This window comes from Sus scrofa, chromosome 14, assembly GCF_000003025.6.
Source record: "Sus scrofa isolate TJ Tabasco breed Duroc chromosome 14, Sscrofa11.1, whole genome shotgun sequence".
Lineage (NCBI taxonomy): Eukaryota > Metazoa > Chordata > Mammalia > Artiodactyla > Suidae > Sus > Sus scrofa.
The window spans coordinates 103,442,560-103,462,659 of NC_010456.5; the positions used below are offsets into that span (position 1 = coordinate 103,442,560).

The 20,100-nt window shown below is 36.9% G+C and overlaps 1 protein-coding gene across 1 annotated transcript in view; it reads left to right on the forward strand.

The window, feature by feature from the left end:
- TNKS2 (tankyrase 2) overlaps nucleotides 1-19,271 on the forward strand; it is a 65,407-nt gene extending 46,136 nt beyond the window's left edge. The window contains exons 17-27 of the mRNA XM_001926556.7: nucleotides 99-208; nucleotides 1,483-1,671; nucleotides 3,799-4,051; nucleotides 5,468-5,550; nucleotides 6,614-6,734; nucleotides 8,463-8,560; nucleotides 9,362-9,436; nucleotides 12,170-12,275; nucleotides 13,859-14,045; nucleotides 15,472-15,628; nucleotides 16,928-19,271. Of these exons, the coding sequence (XP_001926591.3) occupies nucleotides 99-208; nucleotides 1,483-1,671; nucleotides 3,799-4,051; nucleotides 5,468-5,550; nucleotides 6,614-6,734; nucleotides 8,463-8,560; nucleotides 9,362-9,436; nucleotides 12,170-12,275; nucleotides 13,859-14,045; nucleotides 15,472-15,628; nucleotides 16,928-16,990 (1,442 nt within the window). The 3' untranslated portion in view covers nucleotides 16,991-19,271. The remainder of the gene's footprint in view (nucleotides 1-98; nucleotides 209-1,482; nucleotides 1,672-3,798; nucleotides 4,052-5,467; nucleotides 5,551-6,613; nucleotides 6,735-8,462; nucleotides 8,561-9,361; nucleotides 9,437-12,169; nucleotides 12,276-13,858; nucleotides 14,046-15,471; nucleotides 15,629-16,927) is intronic.

The window sequence follows — 20,100 nt, forward strand, 5'->3', positions numbered from 1 at the left end:
AAAAAAAAAAGTCTGCTCTTAATATATAAGTATATACATATATGTAACTACTTTTTATACTAACAGGTGAAAGTAATTTTACTTCTTTTCTAAATTAGCTGGTTATAATAATTTAGAAGTTGCAGAATATCTGCTACAACATGGAGCTGATGTGAATGCTCAAGACAAAGGAGGACTTATTCCTTTACACAATGCAGCATCTTATGGGGTAAGTTCTTTTGTGTTACTTTTAAAAATCTGAAATTTTCAAAATGAAAGTCATAATTGCCGTTCAAAGGGAATTAAGGTTGACTTTCTCATTTTACAGAGAAGTAAATAAGAGAGCTAAAGAAGTTAAGTTAACTTTCAAGTTTCAATTCTGAATCTATTGTAGCTCTTAGCACAGGTCTGAGTGCACACAGTGAGTCCAACCAAACCGAAATAGAAATGTTGGAGTTTGGAGCAGAGAAAGGTGTATTCCAGGGCCATGCAGGAAGACTGGTGGCTCAAGCCCCCAGAATATCCCAAACTTCCCAAACCAAAATTGCAAAGCATTTTTAAAGGCAAGGCGAGGGAGGGGCATTGTTGGTTGCTGCAGATGTCTTGGTGCAGAAGTCCTTTGTTCTTGTAGCTGTCTGCAGAGGGTCCTGTAAACCTCCAAGAAGCAGAGGATATGGGGGAAGGGGCTGCCCCAGGAAAGCCTCATGGGTTCCTGCTCCTTTACATAGAATGCAGCATGTTTTGTCTTTTGTCACTACGGTCTTTAGCACGTACCTCATATTTTCAGTGAGATGTTGCTGATCTTGTTTATTTGTTAGGGCCCACAAAACCCACTAGAATTCATACAAATCTTTAGAGATCAGATTTGTTGTTTTGCTTTTTAATAACTTTCAATGTTAGTCATCAGTATTGACCATTTTCAAATGAATAATTGAGGAAGGTTGCTATTTATAACAAATAAATGAGAAATTATTAAGATCCTAGGAGTTCCCATGGCTCTGGTTAACGAATCCAACTAGGAACCATGAGGTTATGGGTTTGATCCCTAGCCTCTCTCAGTGGGTTAAGGATCTGGCATTGCCGTGAGCTGTGGTGTAGGTCGCAGACGCAGCTCGGATCCCACGTTGCTCTGGCTGTGGCGTAGGCCGGCAGCTACAGCTCTGATTAGACCCCTAGCCTGGGAACCTCCATATGCCAAGGGAGTGGCTCTAGAAAAGGCAAAAAGACCAAAAAAAAAAAAAAAAAAAGATCCTATTAGTTTAGTTCCCTCCTCTGTAGAATTCTTAACTATTTTCTAGTTTCTCAAGTTATTAAAATGTCTACTGTAATTTTTAATTAACTGCCCATAAGTTAGGGTGATGAGTTTTTCATTTCTTAAGTAAGTTTGAAACCTTGGGGGGGGGAAAAATATATATATATATATATATATTGAACTAGTTTCTTTTTAAGAACTAAAGTGTGATAAAATATATCAGACTGTGACAGGAGTGTTTTCTTTTACAGCATGTAGATGTCGCAGCTTTACTAATAAAGTATAACGCATGTGTCAATGCTACGGACAAGTGGGCTTTCACACCTTTGCACGAAGCAGCCCAAAAGGGACGAACACAGCTTTGTGCTTTATTGTTGGCCCATGGAGCTGATCCTACTCTTAAAAATCAAGAAGGACAAACACCTTTAGATTTAGTTTCAGTAAGTGATGGACTCTGAAAAAATCTCAGTGCTTTCCTGACTTTTTAAAATTCACTTGGTATGTACAAAATGTCTTTACAGTGAATGTGGCAAAATCTGGTCTTTAGCCTAATTTAAATTTAGGACCTCTTTGGTAAGTAAATAAGTAAGTAATAGTAGAAGTATCCCTTAGTTATTGTATGCTGAGTATTTTTAGAAGTGGGAAGAGAAGAATAAGATATAGATGTTTACATCAGTTGGGAAACAAAACAGGCAAGGCCCTCAGTGAATGCCATTACAGTGCTTAGGGCACAGAGTACATCCCTGTGGGTCCTTAGGAACTTCCCCAGCTAGAAACATTGCCCTCAGGGTGCAGTCGCAAAGCCTGCCTCAACAGAGCTTTCTTCCCTCCAAACAATGTCTCATCCCAAAGATTTTGTTGGAAAACTGTTCATGAAACAAATTTGTTCCTCCACTTTTCCATGGGAAGTCCTTTTTTTCCTTCCTCTCCCAAGGAAGCTCCTGGAGGTATCTCCATTGTGGCCTCCACCCATCCTTTGGCCTCTGTGATTCGGGTGCCTGTCTTGCCTCTGCCAGTGAGGACATTGACCCAGAACAGTGGAGGGAAAGAGAGAAGAAATTCTTCTTGAGGTGGAAAGGAAGGGGAGTCTCTCCTGCAGACTACTTTCTACTGAGAGTGCAATTCCACTGTTGCAATTACATTGAGGGATTACATTGAGCGCCTGACCTAGTTGGGGTTGAATAGAATTTTCTCAGCAGGTTGACACCCAACCATATTTGCAACATTATTTCTTCAGGGAAATGTCCTTCCAGTTCCAAACTGCTTTAGAAGTGAACTTTTCTAATTCATTCTGTGAATATGTTAGTCCACCATATATAATTAAGTGACATTGAAACAGAGTATTCTAGAGAACATGCATGGGCTTTAAAGTCAAACAGACTTGCCTTAGAATTCCAGCTCTACCACTTAGCTTGCAAATTGCCTAACCTCTAAACCTCAAATTATCTAATCTATAAATGGGGATAAAATGTATCTGGTTAATCTGGTAATAAAACGAGGTGGTATACTTAAAGTTCCTGGCATGGTATCAGGTACATAAAAAGCATCCAATAAATTGTGCTAATATTATTATTATTATTTTTTTTTTTTTTTTTTTTTTTTTTGTCTTTCGTCTTTTTGTTGTTGTTGTTGTTGCTATTTCTTAATATTATTTTTGAGTGCTATATGCCAACTCAGTGTCATGGGAGTCCTCAGATTCAGGGGAAGAAAAAGATGAGGATTAAAAAAGTATAAATGATTAGCCATAAAAACAAGTACTGATTTACATCTTGCTAGATGTTAACTACTTAGTGTCTTAATTGAGCATTGTAAAAGAGTACTATTTGTCACTAATTAAACAAACTAATATACCAATAAATTTGGGGTTTTTTTTTTCCATTCTTGCAGATTTGATTAAAATGATTATCTTTGTTTCCTGCCCTTCCACATGTTCAATTTTGAGGGACAAATATATTGCTGGATATTTTCCAAAAAAATATAAAGTTATTTTGTTTGCTAAAGTTTTGTGTAAATTGAATTACTTCTTCAGAATGATTGCCTTTAAAAGTTTGGGTTTTTTAAATTTTTAAATTTTTTTTGTTTTTTTAATTGTTATTTCCCCAATACAGTTTTTTTATCTACTCTGCAGCATGGTGCCCCAGTTACACATACATGTACACATTCTATTTTCTCACATTATCATGCTCCATCATAAGTGTCTAGACATAGTTCCCGGTGCTACACAGCAGGATCTCATTGCTAATCCTTCTTGCCTTTTAAAATTTATATAATTCATTTCAGTGCTTTTCAATCATGGTATCTTAGGGTTTTTTTTTTCTTGCTTTGTTACTTTTAACTGTTCTGTTTTGTATGTCGTGGAATAGATTTCTGTATTATGTTTTATGTTTAATAACAGTTTAGCTGAATAGCACTTAATTTGGTTCACATTTTTAAATAACTTTACGTAACAAGCAATACTAGTGTAAATCTGCTGGATTTTTGTCATATTTTTTAATGTTATATGGGGTATAGTAGAATTTTTAAACTCGCTTATTGCAGATTTCATCTCTCTCTGACATGTACCCTAGGCAGATGATGTCAGCGCTCTCCTGACAGCAGCCATGCCTCCTTCTGCTCTGCCTTCGTGTTATAAACCTCAAGTGCTCAATGGAGTGAGAAGTCCAGGGGCCACTGCAGATGCTCTATCTTCAGGTCCATCCAGCCCATCAAGCCTTTCTGCAGCCAGCAGTCTTGACAACTTATCTGGGAGTTTTTCTGAACTGTCTTCAGTAGTTAGTTCAAGTGGAACAGAGGGAGCTTCCAGTTTGGAGAAAAAGGAAGGTGAGTCATTCAGCCAAAATAATTAGTATTATAGCAAAAAAGTCATTTTTTATCCTTAAATACAGCTGTCAGTATCGGATTAATTACCATAGCCAAAAAGTTTTAGTCTTTTATTGTTTTCGTCACATTGTTATTAGAATTCTTTTTTTTTTTGCTTTTTTTTTTTTTTGCTTTTTTTTGGGCCATACCTGTGGCATGTGGAGGTGGGAACTTGGGGTCTAATTGGAGCTGTTGCTGCTGGCCTCCTCCACAGCCACAGCCACAGCCACGCCAGATCCTAGCCGCGTCTGCAACCTATACCACAGCTCACAGCAACTCTGGATCTTTTAACCCACTGAGCAAGGCCAGGGATCAAACCCGCAACATGGTTCCTAGTCGGATTCATTTCCACTGCACCACACACACGGGAACTCCCTAGAATTCCTAATGAAATTTCTCCCTTTAAGTTCAGACTTGATGAGTGTTCTGTTGCTAACCTGCTCTATAGATGTAATAAATAGGCATTTTGGAAGATATAGAAGTCTTTTTTGGTTGAGTAGTTATGCCTTTATTTACCTCTTCCAGTGTGTTATTATAGAATTATGAAATATTTTTAACCCCACATCAAAATATCTAATTTTGGATATTGCTTTTTTTTTTTTCCTGGCAGGCCCACAGCACGTGGAAGGTCTTAGGCCAGTCTCTGTAAAGCTGTTCCCTTTACCTTTTGCCTGTTAAAATTCATCTTTCTCTTGTGGAACATGTTTTCATAAACCTTTTTTGTAAAGTAGCTTTACATCCTCAAAGATAAGGAAACTTTGTTTTTTTAATTAAGATATGATTGACATAACATTGTTAATCTATGTAAAAACTTATTTTAAAGATACAGTTAAAAATACAAATTTTGGAGTTCCTGTCGTGGCGCAGTGGTTAACGAATCCAACTAGGAACCATGAAGTTGCGGGTTCGGTCCCTGGCCTTGCTCGGTGGGTTAAAGGATCCGGCGTTGCCCTGAGCTGTGGTGTAGGTTGCAGTTTCGACTCAGATCCCGCGTTGCTATGGCTGTGGTGTGGTGTAGGCCAAAGGCTACAGCTCCAGTTAGACCCCTAGCCTGGGAACCTCCATATGCCGCAGGAACGGCCCTAGAAAAGGCAAAAAGACCAAAAAAATATATATATATACAAATTTTTTTAAAGACTAGATTTCTTTGTAACATGCAAGTGCCCCCATTGGTTAACTCTTCTAATGATGTGGAAACTTTATAGCTTTCTCTGAAATTTTTGATGTTATGTTTAATATTATATCCTGAATGCTATTAATATTTTGTTTATTTTTATACTTTTCATGCATATAATAATAGTACAAAACTTTGCTTTATAATGTTAATATACATTATTCTGATATGAAATTCTGTGTTCTGATTCTTTTATTTTCTAGTGCCAGGAGTAGATTTTAGCATAACTCAGTTTGTAAGGAATCTTGGGCTTGAACACCTAATGGATATATTTGAGAGAGAACAGGTAAATAGCATGAATTGTTTTGCTTGGTTTGGTGTTTTTTGGAACCTCAAAGGGAAAACAGGCATACTTAAAATGCTCTGAACCATTCAGCCTATTGGTGAGGAGGGTGTTTGTTTTTTTTTTAGCCTGGAAATCAGTCACTCTTCTAATTTGGCTTTATCTTACAATATTTGTTTAGTTTATTAGCACCTAAAAATTGATTCTCATGTTGTAACAGTAAAATAGCTTTCTTGAATTTGAAAATATTTAGCTTATTCAGTTCTTAAAAGTGAGTTCTCCTTGAGCTCAATTTGTTCAGTTCACTTGTGTCAGTCACTAGCCACTCTAAGCCTAAGACTTTGCTAGCCACTGTGAGGAGGCATATAGATAGACCAACTGTATATCTGGGCTTTTCTAGAACAGCCCCAATTTAAAGTTTTAAAGCCCCAATTTAAATTTAAACAGAATACATTTACTGATTTTTTTTTTAATTTTAGAAAATATAATTACTATAGACTCAAACCCCAAAGGAACTTTTGATCTAGTTATAGAGCTATAGCAAGAACATATGAAGATTTAAGTGTTTGGCTTAGAAATTAGAAATTCAAAGAAAGGAAATCTTAATTGTCGAGGATTTTTTAAATGTCTTTAGTCTCACTAAGTGGGAATAATATATTTGAGGTAAAAGGAATAGTTTGAACAGTGCTGCTGAAATATCAATGTAGTTCAGTTTGTAGAAACATTACATTAAGACATTGTATAGTTTGGATGCAGAGTGATGGTGAAAGATAAAATAGTGTGCCTAAATGTGATTAATTTGAAAAAATGTATTTTTGTTTTGTAGTTCATTTCTGTTCAGGTTCTTATGCTGAATGAAAATACTGGTATTTTTGGTAGTTTTTGACTCAGCGTTCTGTTTAATTAGCTGCAGCTTTTCAATTTCAGTTTAATAACTAGTGTGATTTTGTTTATAAATTGTTCAAAATAATCTGAAACACATGTATGTCTTAATACATTGTGAGACCACTAATACATGAATGTCGTCTAAACAAGTCTTCTAAACAGTTTCATCCTCTTTTGTAAGATCACTTTGGATGTATTAGTTGAGATGGGGCACAAAGAACTAAAGGAGATTGGAATCAATGCTTATGGACATAGACACAAGCTAATTAAAGGAGTTGAGAGACTCATCTCTGGACAACAAGGTATCTCATTTTAAATCATTGCTATTATCAGTTTAACAGTTTGCAAAAAGGCAGCCCTCGGCTTACTGAATGATTATTTTAAAAATTCATAAGAGTGTATTTAATAAGAAGAGTACTGATTAGAATTCCTGAAACCTGGGAACAAATCCTAAGTGTACTACTGTTAGGCTTCCTGAGCTGCTGCCTTTAACTCTATGAACCTAAGTAAACTTTCTTGGCCATTCAGAAATGTGGGCATTGCTTCAGCTCTGAAGTTGTTTCTGTTATTTCCATTCACTTTTGAAGTTATTATAGCTCTAAAACTGTACGGTTTTAAAAGATCTGGAACTTGGATCTCTCTTAACTTAAGGTAATGTAATAGGTGATGACTAGGTGTTCAAGCCTGCCTATGAAGTAATGTCGTAAATCTCTTTTGTTGTAAATAGTTAAATTCTAAACTGTTGCAGTAAAATTGTTGGAAAACAGCAATGAGGAAACTTAGTGAAACAACATTGAATAATATTTTTATTTCTCTTGAATGTTGATAGTTAAGGAAAATGAAAATTGTATTTGTTTACCAGTTGTTAACATTTCCTGTATGTAAGGTTCAGGGTATAAAAGTTGAATTGTTTTAGGTGTCGTAACCACATTTTAGGTTCATTGTTAAGCTGTGAGAGAGTGATAGACACCAAGGTTAGAAGTATCCTATAATTGAAGACCTGGCTGTACAGCTGAAGTTAAAGATACACCTCCATTAGCAAAAATGAGGGAATTTTTAGGGAAGAATGTATGCTATCCAGGATAGGGCCCATCTCTGGAAGAAGAAAAAAGAGAGCTTTGAAAATTAGGTGGGGAGTTCCTATTGTGGCTCAGCAGTAGCAAACCTGACCACTATCCATGAGGATGTGCGTTCAATCCCCAGCTTTGCTCAGTGGGTTAAGGATCTCGTGTTACCATCAGCTGTGGTATAGGTCGCAGACATGGCTCTGATCCCAAGTTGCTATGCTGTGGTATAGGCTGGCAGCTGCAGCTCCAGTTCAACCTCTAGCCTGGGAACTTCCATACGCCATGGGTGCGGCCCTAAAAAGAAAAAAAAAGAGAAAATCAGGTGGTACAAGCTAAGGAATGCTTTAAACTGGAATTCTAGGAGAGGATTGATTAAAGGTAGATATACTTTACTTGCCTGGGATATACTAGGGCAAAATGTTTAAAATTTGAGATAACCTTTGACATTTCTAGTATAGAAAATAAAATTTTATGAGATAATCTTTATATGATAAAGAGGAGGGAAAACTCATGGCTCCTTAGAATGTTAGTATGAAGAGGAACTAGACCTTCAGTTTTGTACTGACATTGTTACTCTACTAGAAAACACATGGATCTTGTAGAAATGCAATTAAAACTGTCTTGAAAGGCTCAGGAAACCATGACAGAGACAAATATGCTGCCCCTAAGAGGCAGAGCTACCAGCTACAATTGGATAGGAACATTCGTTCCTACATGGAGTAGCAACGTTATGGCACAGAATGACTGTGTCTGATCTACCACATCAGGGTCACTTTCCTACATAAAGTTACCACCTTCCTCATCTTCATTTGAAGGCAGGATTCTATATTATACCCAATATGCTAAGTGGAACCGGTGGCAAGCTCCTGACAGTCACTCACCTTGCTGACGTGGTTATTTTGGGCTGATGCTAATTGGTTTTGTTTACCTTTTTTTTTTTTAATTTCTGATTTCATTTGCTAGGTCTTAATCCATACTTAACTCTGAACACCTCTGGAAGTGGAACAATTCTCATAGATCTGTCTCCTGATGATAAAGAGTTTCAGTCTGTGGAGGAAGAGGTAAATACCTTAAATAAATGCTGGTTTAGTAGCTAAATTTCCCAGAAGCTTCCAGATCTACTTGAACATTTTGCAGGGTTTTTTAAACTGTCACTATATTCTATACCACCTGGAAAGCTTCTGAAATCAGTATTTAAGCTACACCATTTCAGTAAACCTTAATCCTAATAATGTGGTTCAGCATTACAGTTAATACTAACATAGGATTCTGTTGAAGAAATTGCTAATATTCCCTCCCTTCATGAAGGCAGTTGCAAAGTCCAGGATCTTGACAAGACCCAGAACATGTGGATGCTACTTATCCAGGAAATTTTTTTTTTTTTGGCTTTCCCAAAAATTCTTGAATCTGTCAAAATCTTTGAATAGTGTCATGCACTTCGAAGAACACCACACCCTGTATGTGTGAGTTGAGCACTAAGATAAACAGTTGACTAAAACTTTATAGAGCTCTAAAGCTCAAGAAATTCCCAACTCTCAACAGAATGCAAATTGTGCTTTATAGGTTTAGTGCACCTATGCACTTGCTTGTTTCTTTTTCTTCCTTTAGTTTGTGTGTGTGGTTCTTTCTAGCTTATTGTTTAGTTGAAAGACAGGCTCTTTGAATTGTACCATCTAACAGCTATCTCTAGAAAACAGTATTTGTTTTACAGAACTTACAGAACTCATTCCTTAAACAACAAAAATATTAAAAACTGGTTTTGTATTCTCAAAAATAGAATCATGAGTCAAAAATCATGTTCTCTAAATCAGGAAAAACATAAAAGCTAATGCACATATATTTGAAATATTTTTTTCCATCAGATGCAAAGTACAGTCCGAGAGCACAGGGATGGAGGCCATGCAGGTGGAATCTTCAACAGATACAATATTCTCAAGGTAATAAGTTTGTGAAAATAATTTGCTGGGACCATAGTTTTCAAACCCTGAAGCAGAGAATAGAAGGATCTGTGCAGCACAGTAAGTCTTTCACATGGTATCAAAGGATATTTTGGAGAAAGAATATGTCCTTGGAAGTTTAAGATCCTCAAGTCCCTGTACTATTTTCATAAACAGTAATTCAGCCCCTGCGGAACATATTTAAGTTTAAGGGTAAAATTTATCATAGGGTAAAAATAAATCCTATAGGTTTAGGACTTTAAATATATAAGCTACTATTAGGGCACTCCATTGTAACAAGGTTGAATTTTTTTTGCTTTTTAGGGCCACATCAGCAGCATATGGAAGGTCCCAGGCTAGGAGTCCAGTCGGAGCTGCAGCTGCTGGCCTATGCCACAGCCACAGCAATGTGGGATCAGAACCGAGTTTGTAACCTAGACCACAGTTCACAGAAACGCCAAATCCATAACCCACTGAGCAGGGCCAGGGATCAAACCCACATCCTCATGGATACTAATTGGGTTCATTTTCTGATTAGTCACAACAGGAACTCCCACAAAGTTGAAATTTTTGTGGCTCATGGGAGGACTCCTATCTTTATAGATATTTTTTTTGTTTGTTTTGAACTTATCCTATGTGTAACTACTCCAGATTTCCGAGAGTCCCCATACATACCACTTTTCTGTAATTTCAGTAATATGCCCTCTATACCTTCCATCTTTCCCAAAACAGTCTTTTACAAGTAATTAAAGAATCAGTGCAGTTCCCATCATGATTCAGTGGTTAACAAATCCAACTAGGAACCATGAGATTGCTGGTTAGATCCCTGGCCTTGCTTAGTAGGTTAAGGTTCTGGCGTTGCCAGTGAGCTGTGATGTAGGTCACAGAGGTGGCTTGGATCCTCCGTTGCTCTGGCTGTGGTGTAGGCCAGCGTCTACAGCTCCAATTAGACCCCTAGCCTGGGAAACCTCCATGTGCTGCAGGTGCAGCCCTAGAAAAGACAAAAAGACAAAAAAAAAAAAAAAAAAAAAAAAAAGAATCAATTACTCTTCTCAGGACCTTTTCCAACTTTGCTGGGGGTTTTTTGGGAGGGGGGTTGCTATGTAGCAAGCAAAAGTGCATACTCTACTTGAGATGTATAATGATGTGTGTGTGTGTGTGTGTGTGTGGCCACAGCCACAGCATATGGAGATTCCCAGGCTAAACTCTGGGTCCAAACTGTTTCTGCAACCTATACCACAGCTCACGGCAATGCCAGATCCGTAATCCACTGAGCAAGGCCAGGGATCAAACCCACGTCCTCATGGATACTAGTCGGGTTTGTTAACTGCTGCGCTGTGACGGGAATTCCAAGATGTATAATGATTTTATATTAACCACATTGATATAGTCTTAATAATCATAAATATGACTTAGAATTAAAAAGTAGCCAATATCTTGCTAATACCTGAAGTTTAAACTCAAAAGTTAATAGTATCAAATCTCTCAGCTGCGTTGTACTACCATTTCATAATAATATACTATTATGAGTATAGTAGTAGATGTTATTTTTTTTGAATCAGCGAATACTTCAAAATATTCATCAGGATTGCTGTGTTCATACTATTAAAAATCAGTTGATTTAAAATGAGTGTACATTATTCAAGTGAGAGGGTCATTATTTTGAGAGCTGTTTTCATTACTTCATATCATAGTATGACATAAGAATGACATCTTGGAATTTCTATTCATCAACATATGTGTCAATTTTTAGCAAGACAAATAATTATGCCTACTACAGGGAAATTTCAGTCAAGTCCATATTGTCTGCAAGCAGGAACAAAATGTGTAGATGTTTGTTAAAGGTAAGGGCAAGAGAGAATATGTGTTTGATTTCCAGAGTTACTGAATTTGAAAAAAAAAGTTCTTTCCTTCCTCTTTAAAAGTACGTTAATACAATATTTAATGAATTTTTTTATCAGTTGCGATTATAAAACTTATTTTTATTCCTTTTTTTTTTTCAACATTAACTAGATCTGTTTATGTCAGTTTTGTTCCTTGATTTTATGGCTGTATGGTACTCTGAGTTAATTTCAACCAAGACTAAAACCACCAGCTGCTGTTGTCGGACCAGCAGGGGGCTGTAGCACCCTTAAATATAGCTAGGAACCAGTACTAAGATTGTAAATTTCGACCCTGGAAATACTAATGAAACTAGCATCCATCTTTAACTCTCCTCCAGATAAAAATTATAGGACTCGGAGAGATAGGGAAAGGCAGAAGGAGCAGATAGGGACATTGGTGTGTATGTGTTTGGTGTGGCTATTTCAAATGCTTTTAATTAAAAACAGAGATGGTCCTTTGAGCCAGATAAAGCAGTGGGGCAAAGATGCTCTTCTCTTTCTTATACTTCTATACAGAACTCAGCCTGTCTTATTTGGAATTTTTTAGTGATGATACTAAAGTAATGAGAACAGAAGTATTTTAATCAGCTTACAGTTCTCTTGACCTTTATATAAGACTCTATATAGCTTTTTTGCCCTTTGTAGTTTTTGATTTTGAAAATGTAACTATTTTTGTCTTTATAGTTGGGCCAAATTTTTTAGCTGACTAAAAATAACACATAATTTGTCTTTCAGAAAAAAAGTTTAGCTTCTTTTCTAGCCATATGGGGCTCATTTTTGGTTAAAATTAACAAGTGGTTAAACAATTATTGTGACCTGAAGATTTTATTTTTCTCGTTTCCGTTTATAGATTCAGAAAGTTTGTAACAAGAAACTGTGGGAAAGATATACTCACAGGAGAAAAGAAGTTTCTGAGGAAAACCACAACCATGCAAATGAAAGAATGCTATTTCATGGTAAGATTCCTCTCCTCTACTGTACCATCATCCTCCTCTACATCTCATTTTTTTTTAATAAAAATTATTTTGGTAGATTTTAACATTTATATTTATATTTTCAACCTGTTTTGAATTTCTGTATTTTACAATGAATGGTTTATAAATAGGCTATCTTAATGGGGAAAATATAGAGTAAGAATGTTGACTTATTCATTTTTTCTTTGTATAATAGGTTTTATTATATAGTTACTCTGAAAAAATGGTGCGTTTTACTTTTAACTGCTTGATTGAATTAAAATTAAAATCAAAATAAGCTCTGAAAATTGCCTTAGAAGAATGTATACATCCTATTCTGACTTTAAATTATTCTCTTAAGTGTCAAGACTGCATTTAACTTCAGTTAAAAGAGCCGTTATCATTGAATCTGAGGAGTTTTCTGAGAACTTTTGTTGAATTGAAAGCACCATTACTTGTCATTCTTGAAATTTCCTGTTTATGTTGCAAGTTGGCAGGTGTTGATTGGTCTTTCAAGTTTATGGCAAAGATGAATGTTAATGTAGTGTTTATCAGGTCTTCAAACACGTTGCTTATAATAGCTCCAATCTGTGCCTTCATTTGCCTTTGATTGCAGAGTAAAGTTTTATAAAACATAGCATTTAAATTTCACAATCCCCTGGTAAAATCGCCATAGCAGACTGAATTGGTATATAATATCTAAATGTTACTTCTCATTCCAAAACCCTAAAAATGATCATGGTAATCTCTTGGCACAGAGCATAATATTTATTTATGTATTGGCCTGATGGTTGTAATGAATGATTTTATTCTATTTTATAAAAAGAAATGGTTTTGGTTTTTCCAAGTTAGATCAAGTAAGTTATTCTATTCAGCATTTCTGTAAAATGGAATTCAGTGTATTTTCCAGTCTCTGCACTGATCTTAATGAATCTGTTGTTATATTGCCTTTTCTACTCACTTCCTCACTCCACTCCCTGGCCCGGTTCCCTTGCTCAGTATCTCCACCCCTTTGGTTAAGCTTCTTTTTTTTTTTTTTTTCTTTTTTTTTGCCTTCCATTTTAGAAGTTTTATTGAAAGGTATAGTTGACTTACAAGGTTGTGATAACTTCTGCTCTACAACCAAGTGATTCAGTTATACATATACAAACATTCATTCAATTTCAGATTCTTTTCCTAAGTAGAACACAGAATATTTGGTAGAGTTCTCTGTGCCACAGCAGGTCCCTGTTGACCAGTCATTCCATATACCTCAGTGTGCATATGCCAGTCCCAAACTCCCAATCCATCCCTCCCCCTCCCAGGTTAGGCACCTTCTTGACACACATGCAAGGAAGAAGAAGAAAGTCAATATGTAGGGAATGAAGGAACACGCCACATTTGCAGATGGAATCCGGTATTAGCAAGTGATAAAAGGCAGAGAAGTGGATGGATAGGAGAGAAGAGGTATAAAGAAGAGAATGAGCGTGGAAAGATTACTTTGGCCACTTCTAAGCTGCAGCTCCAATTTGCCCCCTGGCATGGGAACTTCCATATGCTATGGGTGCAGCCATAAAAAGAAAAAAATAAATTGTTATCCATTTTAGGGTCTCCCTTTGTGAATGCAATTATCCATAAAGGCTTCGATGAAAGGCATGCCTACATAGGAGGCATGTTTGGAGCTGGGATCTACTTTGCTGAGAACTCTTCCAAAAGCAATCAGTATGTTTATGGAATTGGAGGAGGTACTGGGTGTCCAGTTCACAAAGACAGATCTTGTTACATTTGTCACAGGTAAGAGATCACTTGTTTTCATTTATTTTGATAAGAATCAAATAAGAACTGGTTTTACATTGGAGGCATTTTCAGGGCAAGGCATTGTTTCTGACAACTTTAGATATCCAAGGTAGGCATGCTTCAGGTTGCTTTTGGCCCTCTCATCAGTAATAATAGCTAATAATTAAATGATCTGTATAGGCCAAGCACAGTTCAAAGCACTTGGTCTCTTCAGCTTATTTAACCATTAGAACACATGGTGCTTTAAAGAATATGGAATGGAAAATATCACTGGGCATGAAAGAGATTTTATTGTGGCCCTTGAAAATATGAGACTGTGGACTCTAAAAAATCTAGTATTCAGGAGTTAGTAGTTACCCTGGTGGCCTAGTGGTTAATAATCTGGCCTTGTCACTGCTGTGGCTCAGGTTCAGTCCCTGGCCTGGGAACTTCTGCATACCGCAGGCATAGCCAAAAAAAAAAAATCTAGTATTCAAATGCTAAAATGTCATTACTTGCTAGACCTAATCATTTCCCGGAAATGCATGAGGGAGTCTCTCTTCCACTGTGGAAGAGTGGAATCCTCAATTTGTGATACTATTACTTTAAAAAGTTATAATAAAAGACAACAGTCCCTTTAGAAAGCACATTATTACCAAGGAACTACTTTGTATTTTTTTCCTACTTCTAGTTACCCTAGTCTAACTCAGTTTTTAAAATCATTCAAATAACGTGGCCCTAATTGATAAAACCATCAAGTAAGATTAATTATTGAGAATTATTCTGTAGTTAGGGTACTGCTTGTAAAGATTCTAAACAGTAGCCATCAAACATTGCAAGCTCATAATCAACCTAGAGGGCTTGTTAAAACACAAATTCCAAGACCATGCCTCCTGAGTGGTCTGGGGTAGAGCCCTAGAACTTGAATTTCTATCAAGTTCCTAGGTGATGCTTCTGACCTGGATACCCTAGAGCCGTAGTTCTCAGCTTTGACAGCACATTGGAATAACCCAGGGAGCTTTAAAAACTATTAATGCCAGAGTGTCTTGTGGCTTGGTGGGTTAAAGAACCTGACGTAAGTGTCCGTTAGGATGCAGGTTTGATCCCTGGCCTTGTTCAGTGGGTTAAGGATCTGGCATTGCTGTGAGCTGTGGTGTAGGTCACAGACGCTGCTCCGATCCTGCATTGCTATGGCTGTGATGCAGGCTGGCAGCTGCAGCTCTGATTGGACCCCTAGCCTGGAAACTTTCATATGCCACAAGTGTGGCTCTAATTTTAAAAACAAAAGAACAAAAAAACCTACTAAGGCCTGTGTAGATGCCACAGACTGGTGGGGAAAAAAAGTGTTTGTATATAAATGCATTAAAAGGCTTATGCAGTGTATGTAAGATTGTCATATACTGCTTTTTCTTGAGAAAGTGATTTTCCTTTTTATGTGTTACAGACAGCTGCTCTTTTGCCGGGTAACCTTAGGAAAGTCTTTCCTGCAGTTCAGTGCAATGAAAATGGCACATTCTCCTCCAGGACATCATTCAGTCACTGGTCGACCCAGTGTAAATGGCCTAGCATTAGCTGAATATGTTATTTACAGAGGAGAACAGGTAATTCCATTCTATTTGTTCATCTTCAAAAAGGCTTTAGATATTTAACCTCTTACTAATCTTTTAAATTGACAAAATATATTACCTTAAGAACTGAATTTTAGACTTACAGAAAAGTTGCAAAAATAGTGAAGAGAATTCCTTTATACCCTTTACCCAGATCTTCCACATGTTAACATTTTAGCATTCTCTCATTCTCCTTCTTCATTCTTTCCCTCCTGAGTATGTGTGTACGCAGGTTTTTTTCCTGAAATGCTTTCAAGTAAGTTATAGCCATGTTCCTTTACCTTAAATACATCAATGTGTATTTCCTAAAGACAAGAGCATCCTCTTAAAGTTGTTAAAAGTCAGGAAAATACCATTGATACATTTTTTTTTTTTTTTTTTTTTGGTCTTTTTAGGGCCATACGTGTAGCATATATGGACGTTCCCATGCTAGGGGTCAAATCTGAGCTATAGCCACTGGCCTACCGCTCATGGCAATGCTGGATCTTTAACCCACTGAGCGAGGCCAGGGATCAAACCTGCAGCCTCATAGATACTAGTCAAGCTGGTTTCCACTGAGCCACGACAGGAACTCCATGTTGGTATAATATTATATCTAACCTATAGACCTTATTCATATTTTGTCAGCTATACTGGAGGGAGTTTTTTAGCTTTTGTAAAAATATAGTTAATCAAACTCCTATATTTAATAGTTATGTTGCAAAGAAATGTATAATTCCATCTTGCTCTTAGTTACACAGACCCAGTCAAAAGCATCTCTAGAACAGTGTTCTGAAGTGGGAATATATATCATAATCACCTCAGTTATTGGGAGTTCCTGTTGTGGTTCATAGGGTTAAGAACTCGACTAGTGCCCATGAGGATGTGAGTTTGATCCCTGGGCTTGCTCAGTGGATTAAGGATCCAGTGTTGCCCCAAGCTGCACCATAGGTCACAAATGCAGCTCGAATCCAACGTGACTGTGGCACAGGCCAGCAGCTGCAGCTGCATTTTGACCCCCTAGTCCAGAAATTTCCATATGCCCCACATGCGGCCCTAAAAAGAATAAGGGAAAAGAAGAAAAGAATCACCTCAATTATTAAAAACAGACAAACACATGTCTAGTACTCATCCTAGAGTTGCTGATTCAAAATCTAAGGGATCGGAATCAAGGAAAGGCTGTTTTGAGAAAATGCCCTTTGATGATTCTGATCCACACCACTAATTTAGAACCTCTTCCCTAAAAATTAAGAATTCTTATAATTATTTCAAAAAAATTGTTTACGAATATTTGAATTAATCTTTCTCTTTCAGGCTTATCCAGAGTATTTAATTACTTACCAGATTGTAAGGCCTGAAGGTATGGTTGATGGATAAATAGTCGTTTTAAAAAACTAACACCACTGAACCTAAAATCATCTAAGCAGCTGGTGGCCTCGTAAGTTTTACTCCTTTGCTGAGAAAAATCATCTTGTCCACAAGCCTATGGCAAAAGTATAAAAAATGTGAAAGAGTTTTAGCATTCTGACTTGATAAAGCTTTAATAATGTACAGTGTTTTCTAAATATTTCCTGTTTTTTCAGCACTTTAACAGATGCCATTCCAGGTTAAACTGGGTTTGTCTGTACTAAATTATAAACAGAGTTAACTTGAATCTTTTATACATTATACATTGATTCTAACAGAAACTGTAATTCCCCTCAACAGAACTCATTTTACTAATAGAGTACTGTGTTCTTTAAAGCACAGCCTTTACACTGAATACAGTTTCATTTGTAAAACTGTAAATAAGAGCTTTTGTACTAGCCCAATATTTATTTACATTGCTTTGTAATATAAATCTACTGTTTAGAACTACAGCGGTTTACAGATTTTTTTCATATGTCCTGCTCATCTGTACTTCATCTTGCATCATCATGATTGAGTGATCTTTTTACATTTGATTCCAGAGGCTATGTTGAGTTGTTAGCAGAGACATTGTCTGTTGGGAAAGACTGATTTATCAGATTTAATTTGCTAATGGAAGCATATATCTCTTATTAGAAGTCTTTCCTATTTAACAGCTTGTTTCATGAATACTCTGGGAGTTTAATTTGTGATAATTTTTTATGTAAAACACACATTCCAAAGAGCTCTAACTATCATGGTCCTGATTATTAAAGACACTTTTTTACTGGCCTCAAACTCTGGGTCGCACATTGGAAAATTTTTCTCACATCATTTTGGGAAAATTAGAGCAAGTTCTTCTATTTTTTAGAGAGGCTAAATCCTGCCACTCAGCAATTATAGTATTCTCTTCATGGAATGTAAATAAGACATTGAATTTCAGAGGTGAGAAGGGTAATCCTGAAATTTTTCTAAACTGTTCCTTAAATCTAAAGAGAAAAAAAATAGCAAATGGGAGTGGGTAGTTTTTTCTCCTAAGTATTTTTTTCCTGTTCTTTTTCTTCGTCCTTACTCTTACACACCATAGGTAAGCTCAGCCCAAAACCATGAAATATAGGTGTCCCAGTTCTCTCTTGGCCTCCTGAATGGGCAGGAGCAGTGAGATGGGTGCTTCTGCTCCTGGGTTGCCTCCTTAGGACGTTATGCCCGATTGGAAATATGCTTTGCTTGTGTACCACCTGGTGACCAGGCTTGTTTGGCAGCTGTAGAGGGGAATACTGTCCCATTAAATGCCATTCCTGTTTTTTAACGTAAAGCTATCTTTTCCATGAAATATGCTAAAGCATCTTGGTTCTGAGACATGAGTTACAGCTTGGCAGTCTATTGACTCTTTTTCCCTCAGAAGTCAAGGCAAGATTGTTAACTACTTAAATCTTTGTTAATGAAGATGTTCTCCTTCACTCTCTGTGCCAGTGCACATTTGTTTTTTACATTTTGTTCAAACTAAATTAACTGGGCCTCCGCAGTAACTTGTACATAAAGTGCTAGAAAATCATGTTTCTTGTCTTGAGTAAGAGTTAATCACAGTAAATGCATATCTGGAGTTGTTCCTATGATGTAAATTGTGATCATTATTTAAGAGGTCAATTCCTGATCATGAAGTGCTTTTATATGACTCTCTATTAATTGCAAATACGATCCTAAAGTCATTTCTTGGAGTACAAGTGGAGTATGCCAAATTTTATATAATTTTTCAGATTCTGGAAGCTTCCAGGTTTTATAACTAGAAGATAATGAGATGCATTAATGGAGTTAATATTTACGTATTTTATCTCTCAACATTTAGCCCATATTATTCACTATATGAGTGAATCTGGAATTATCATGTAAAATCATGTGGTCTTTGAGTTTATGATATTGCAGCCTATGTTGTTTCATCTGATCCACTGCTTAATTAGTGTGTTGTTTTTCTATGAATGATTATACTGTGGGTAATATGTTAGCATGGCAATATTTCAGATAGCTTTTTGTTTGTTAGGAGCTTGAGGGATTTGGGGGGGCTGGGGATTTCTTTGAAGATTTTGCATGAAATATCTTACTTTATAATGATGAAATTGTTTTTTCTTTTGTCTTGTGATTTTTTTTTTTTGGAAGGGATTTAACTTTTTGTGTGAGTAGTACTATAATACCCATCTTGAGTGTCTTACTTGTACTGTATCACATTCCATACCCTCATTTAATTCTTAATAAACTATTCACTTGTTTTTCTGGGTAGCGTGGTCTTTATTAATTCTTAATAAACTATTCACTTGTTTTTCTGGGTAGCATAGTCGTGCTGTGGGTAGCATAGTGTAAAAATGTTGAATGGTCTTTGGGGGAATGGATTTAGATTACAATAAACCACACTTGTAGGAAAACAATGTAGTTCTCAGTCTAATAGTGAAAAAGACTGCAGTTTAAAAGTTTGAAATAGGAGTTCCCTTCATGGCTCAGCCATAACGAACCCAACTAGGATCCATGAGGTTGCGGGTTCAATCCTTGGCCTCGCTGGTTTAAGGATCATCGTTGCCATGAGCTGTGGTATAGGTCACAGACATGGCTTGGATCTGGCATTGTTGTGGCTGTGGCGTGGGCTGGCACCTACAGCTCTGATTCGACCCCTAGGCTCAGAACCTCCATGTACAGCTGGTGTGCTCCTAAAAATAAAAATGAAAAAATGAAAGTTTGAAATATTGGAGTTCCCTGGAGGTCTAGCAGTTAAGGATCCAGTCGTTGTCACTGCCGTGACCTGTGTTCAATCCCTTGCCCAGGAACTTTGCACGCCGTGGGTATGACCAAAACTAAAAAAAATAAAAGTTTGAAATATTCAATGTCGTGACCATACCTGCCTCAGATGCTTTAAGGTGAAAGTAACATAAGATCATTTTAGACATTTAGTCCACCTAACACATATTTTGGCAAACCTTAAAGCTTATTCCTGGGGAGTTCCTGTCGTGGCGCAGTGGTTAACGAATCCGACTAAGAACCATGAGGTTGCGGGTTCGATCCCTGCCCTTGCTCAGTGGGTTAACGATCCGGTGTTGCCATGAGCTATGGTGTAG